This window comes from Salvia splendens, chromosome 17 (genome assembly GCF_004379255.2).
Source record: "Salvia splendens isolate huo1 chromosome 17, SspV2, whole genome shotgun sequence".
NCBI lineage: Eukaryota > Viridiplantae > Streptophyta > Magnoliopsida > Lamiales > Lamiaceae > Salvia > Salvia splendens.
This window is the reverse complement of record NC_056048.1, coordinates 19,357,414-19,362,600: the sequence shown is the minus strand read 5'-3', so window position 1 is coordinate 19,362,600 and position 5,187 is coordinate 19,357,414. Positions and strand designations below refer to the sequence as shown.

At 34.5% G+C, this 5,187-nt stretch overlaps 1 protein-coding gene across 1 annotated transcript; it reads right to left on the bottom strand.

Annotated features, from left to right (window-relative positions):
• Positions 1–334: 334 nt before the first annotated feature.
• LOC121773685 (glutathione S-transferase 2-like) lies at positions 335–5,187 on the bottom strand. Its single transcript, XM_042170589.1, has 11 exons — positions 5,124–5,187; positions 4,939–5,035; positions 4,780–4,836; positions 4,604–4,689; positions 4,448–4,519; positions 2,348–2,401; positions 2,145–2,220; positions 1,665–1,726; positions 1,311–1,370; positions 834–946; positions 335–615 (listed from the first exon to the last, which is right to left on the bottom strand). The coding sequence occupies exons 1-10, from the start codon at positions 5,124–5,126 to the stop codon at positions 836–838; spliced, it is 678 nt and encodes a 225-aa protein (XP_042026523.1). The 5' UTR covers positions 5,127–5,187; the 3' UTR covers positions 335–615; positions 834–835.

The window sequence follows — 5,187 nt, the reverse complement described above, 5'->3', positions numbered from 1 at the left end:
CACTTCAGCTGCTCGATGGCACGGACGGACGGACGGACAGCTGTCCACTAAGTGCTGTAGATGCTCTTATAGTTATGAAGGCTATTTAGTTAATGTTGAGAAAAATAAATCATCGTCTTCAAAGTTGATGACAATTTATAGAAATTAACCAAGCCAAATAATAGGGCAATCGTATATATGACATTCACTGTTACAAAGTATTAATGGTCCTTTAAGAACTTAATTTACAAAATAAATTCTAGTTGGATACACATTTCAACCACTTTCCAACTTCTTAATTACGAGAAATTTCATTAGAATTTTACATTTAAATAAATTTCAATGAGATTGTATATGTTTCAAGTTTTCAAGTGAATTAAAGAGATTAAGCTTTCAAAGTTGATGACAATTTCAAATGAGTATTTATCAATCGTTCATACTACAATTTGAAATTGTGCTCTTATTCCTCACAAGTGATTTCTCCTATTGCACAGCGCACACAAACAGATATACAAGATACGGTTAGTAATCTAAAACAGAGCTCCTTTCACTGATGATTCCACTCCCATTGAATTAGATCACAAGAACTCAGCTTGGGCATGAAAGCATACATTTATCTGTCGAATTTGAATCTGACTGGTGCAAGAAATAAATTTTAAGACATGTTAATGTGCATAAAGAGAATTCATAGAATTGGTAGCGGGTTGCACAATGAGAGTCTTACTGCGTATTTGAATAGAAGTATAAGATGATGCTGTGTGACTTTTTAAGGAATAAGCACACATGATATGAATTTGCAAGGGATACCGTTGAAAAGCAAACTTAGCAGGTACACATTATTAAAGATTTCGTACCCTCAGTCCCTCGCCTCAGGTGGCGTATCAAGCTGCTTCCCAGGCATTGCATTTTGAAAAGCGGGGAGTTGTTTGTATGCCTCATTGAACTTTGATAAAAGAGGGAACTCGTTCTGCCCACATTCAAAACCAAACTCATAAACATGACAAATGTACAGGAATAAATTTATATGGAAAATGGGAGTCTGTAGTTTATTGGAAATGAAAGCCATGCGCCTAACTTACAGAAATTAAAAATCTGAATTCTGAAATAAATTGTGAACAAGATCTTTACAATATCGCCTCCAACAAAACTTCGAAGCTCAAGTATTAAGCTATTTTCATAACATCTAAATCATAATTTTTCTGGAAGTTTTTGTTTATTTATATATAGTACTATGAAACACTGAAAATGGATTTCTAAGTTACTGAATCAATAAATTGGTAGAAGAAGAAACAATGAACTAATTACTTGATCGAGTTTCAGTAAAGACCTACCATATCAACACTGAACCTTTTAACAGCACCATCAATCTGAGGTGCCAAATACAAATCAGCCTGCAAAATTCGTATAAAATATCAATGCTTTTTTCAATGTTACGAGGACAGAAGTGAGCCGAACTGGATTTAACGATAGTTTTTATGAATGTTATCATCTAGGAACAGATCATATTTTACAATTCTTCTGAAAAAATATACAATATCATGCAGATGATATGGCGCTGTTTGATGATCCAAAATTAGTATTGTCTTTATAACATCAAGTTACTACTTAACTACTAGACTTCGTTTTCCAAGAGTGGCAACAGTGAATCTGACTAGCAAAAAATGTCAATAACTGAAGCAACTAACCAAGAAAACTTCATCTCCTGTAGCATATTTTCCAGCAAATTTCTCCAACAGCTTCTCCAGAGCTGCACCCAATTAGGAAAAATAATTAGGTTTTGCTCTGCAAACCAGAAATGCTGTTAAAGCTGTCGGATGCTGCAGAGATTGTCAGATACTGAAAGCTAAATCTAGACATATATATACTATTTCGGATACTATTATTATAAAAAGATTCAAACTCTAGCATTTGTTGTCATTAGCATAGGACATTTGGATCACGAAAATAAGAGACTCAAAACACCTAGAATGGTATTACAATGGGATATTCACCACAGTTTTCACCAATACTTTCTTCAAAGCAAAAACATAACCTGAGTCTCTTTCATGTATACCAAGCTTGTGTGGCTTTTTTGGTATTGGAGAGAGTTTCAAGACCACTAAATTTTGTAAACGAGTAATATAAAGCCAAAGTTTCTAAAATTACACATAAATGTCAAAGCTTACCACAAAACCCATGTTTAATATGATGCTGAACCCAAGAAAGCATCTCATCAGCTCCAAGTTTATCTTTAACATACCCCTGTTTTATTAAAAATAATCAGGTGGATATCTTCTTTGTTCATATAATACAACATTCACGTGTACATGTTATTGCTGATTTCCACTTTTTAAATGAACTATAATTGAAAGGGTTATTATATGCTTACAATGATGGGTATATTCTGGTAAGGTTGTATGCTTGCAAAAACAATATTTGCCGCCTATAATGAGTAAGCAACAGGGATAGTTAGAACCAAGAAAAGATATATCAACAATTTCAAATAATGATTAAAGTAAAGAAGTTAGTTCATTTAATGAAAAGCACATAGGTTGGTGAATACTTAAAGCAGCAGCATACCACCAATAGGATTCGATTACATTCCACAGATAAATACAATCTGTTCATCGCATGCATATCACTGTATGGTAGTAAATACTCTTTCTATTTTGGTTAATAGACGTATACAATCAATCTTAGTTGGATGATTTTCTGATATTTACTTCTATTGTATGTTTGTTCTCTAGATTGAGATAAGCGCACTCAATTTGTTATGAGTGATCAGCTGCTTTGGCAAAAACTGGGAACATCAGTACCATTCAGTTAGCTTTAAAAAAACTACTCCCTCCGTTCTGCGGTAGTTGAGTAATTTCATTTTCTGCACTCATTTTTAGAAAAATGATAATAAATCGTTAAAATGGAAAAAAGTAAAGTAAAAGAGAGAATAATGTAGATAAGCCTCTTATCTATCTTATTTTTTTACTTACATTACTCTCTCTCCATTTTAACTATTTATTATCATTTTTACAAAACGAGTGCAGAAAATAAAATGACTCAACTACCGCGGAACGGGGGGGAGTACTATAATTTAAATCTATAATTCTATATTGGCTTATTGCATTTAGTTTGTAAATAGGTCTCAGCGAAGTTATCCTTGTCCTTGTTCCAGTAGTAACTCTCAAGTTAAGAAGGCAACTGATTTATTGCATTTAGTATATCTACCTTTCAAGCAGTCGTGAATTATAACTCTCACACCCACATACTTAGGAGTCGTTCACTTTATCAGTTAAGTAAAGGCAAAGAAATAAAACATGGGCAGAATTACATTGGGATGGGCCACCAATAGGTAATTGTATCTATGTGTTCAGTTTACATGATTTGGCTTCATTTTCAAGAAAATGACGGCTCCTTGTTTGAGTGAGTTGACTAAAAAACCCTTACACAAGCATTGATTTGTGCAATTTAAAATTGCAGAATTCTGGGTCTAAGCTTTCAATGCAGAATTGAAAACCACCTTATTGTTCAGATTTGATTCTTGCGTATTGGGAGGTGAATAGTGCGGGCCCTGCCTCATTTCGAGGGCTCGCAAGTTTGAAATAGTATAAACTGAACAAGAGAATTGTAAAGAATTGAACCCATTTCTAGTCATTTCTTATAAACTGAACGGGTCCGGTCCTTAGAGAGTTCATAACTGTAGCTGTGTAGCAACCTTCAATTATTCAATTGGGTGGTTATATTTCATCCCAAACTGAACAGACTCTGTAGCAGCCCAGTTTTCCTATGTAGATGACAACTTTTTTTTTCTTCCTCTTACTTACTACCCCACCTATCCTCACAGTCTTAGAAACCAGTGTAGACGAAGTTAAATACAAAACGAAGTCGCATATTAAGTTATCCTATGAGACAAAAATTGTCTTTGAAGGGAGTGTTCGGTTGCCAAGATTAAATCTCATGATTAAATATGTATCATGTTTGGTTAATAAGATTGAATCCTACAACTTAATCCTAGATGAATAGTCTCATGATAATTAGTCATAGCCTCCCCCCTCCAACTAAAATAATCTCACAACTTAATCCTATATGGATAGTCTCATGATATTAGTCATGGCAACCGAACGCCACCGCATGGTATTGAAATGCAAAATAATTTTTCTCAGAAACACACAATCTTCCGATCTTGATCCTATTCAAGTACTCCCTTTATTCCCTCATAGTTGAGTCATTTTTCCATTTCGGGAAGTTTCCATATATAGTAACTTTTTTTTTTCTTACTTTACTCTCTCTTACTTTATTCTCTCTACTTTATCCATTTTTTACTTTATTCTCTCTACATTTTTCTCTTTCTTACTTTTTATCTATTTATTTAACACACCCAACATTCATTTCTTAAACTTTGTGTCAAAAAGTTTTGCCTGAACTATGAGGGTACGGAGGGAGTACTAATGATAATTCAAAAGATAAAGGGTCATATTTGGAAAATATTTATCACCTGGTAATTCAGGGCCTTCAGCTCCAGATCCCGGGGTAACAACGGACGCTGAGGATACCTCTCCTCCAGATACTGCATATCAGATAATACAAACAATTAATCAACATACAAGGCATAGTAACCGCTGCTAGTGCTATCTTAACCCAAGAGACTTGCCAATAAAATTGCAAGGGAGTCTGAAACAACAGTATCTCCATCGATAAGCACAGGCACCAATCCGAGCGGATTAAGCTTCAAAAATTCTAATAAGTTCAAAAGAATACATCAAAATATATTTTGCATCCACGGAAATGTGAAATTAGAGAGCAAGTGAAAAGTAAACACTAACTAACCAGGAGACTGTTGTTCGCCTTTAAGCAAGTTAACCGCTATATACTCGTAATCCAGCCCTGTTAATTTCTCAATTAATCAAACTATATTGATAAATTAGGCGAATTTTTGAGTAACTGTTGAATAAAATAAAAGGATGAATGAATCAAAAGTATGTTTACCCTTGAGATTGAGAGCAATTCGTACACGGCAGGAGCAAGAGCTCCGCCAATAAGAGTAAAGCTTCAGCTTGTTCGGCTCAGCAATGGCGTCGGTAGCCTGGTCAACAGTGATTGTGTACAAAACATCAAAGAATGTACATAGGTTTTCTGATTAATAAAAAGGGAAAAGAGTCAGACGTCTTTACCATGGTCGCACCAAATATCGACGATGAACAAATTCTTAGCTTCACTCAAATTGAAATTGCCGAA

Bases quoted from the DNA above. Each gene is read 5' to 3' on its own strand.
- LOC121773685 (XM_042170589.1), bottom strand. The intron at 4,690-4,779 runs GTTAGTTAGTGT...TGAACTTATTAG, and splicing joins AGGCGAACAACAGTCTCCTG to AATTTTTGAAGCTTAATCCG. The intron at 2,221-2,347 runs GTAAGCATATAA...TTAATAAAACAG, and splicing joins ACCAGAATATACCCATCATT to GGGTATGTTAAAGATAAACT.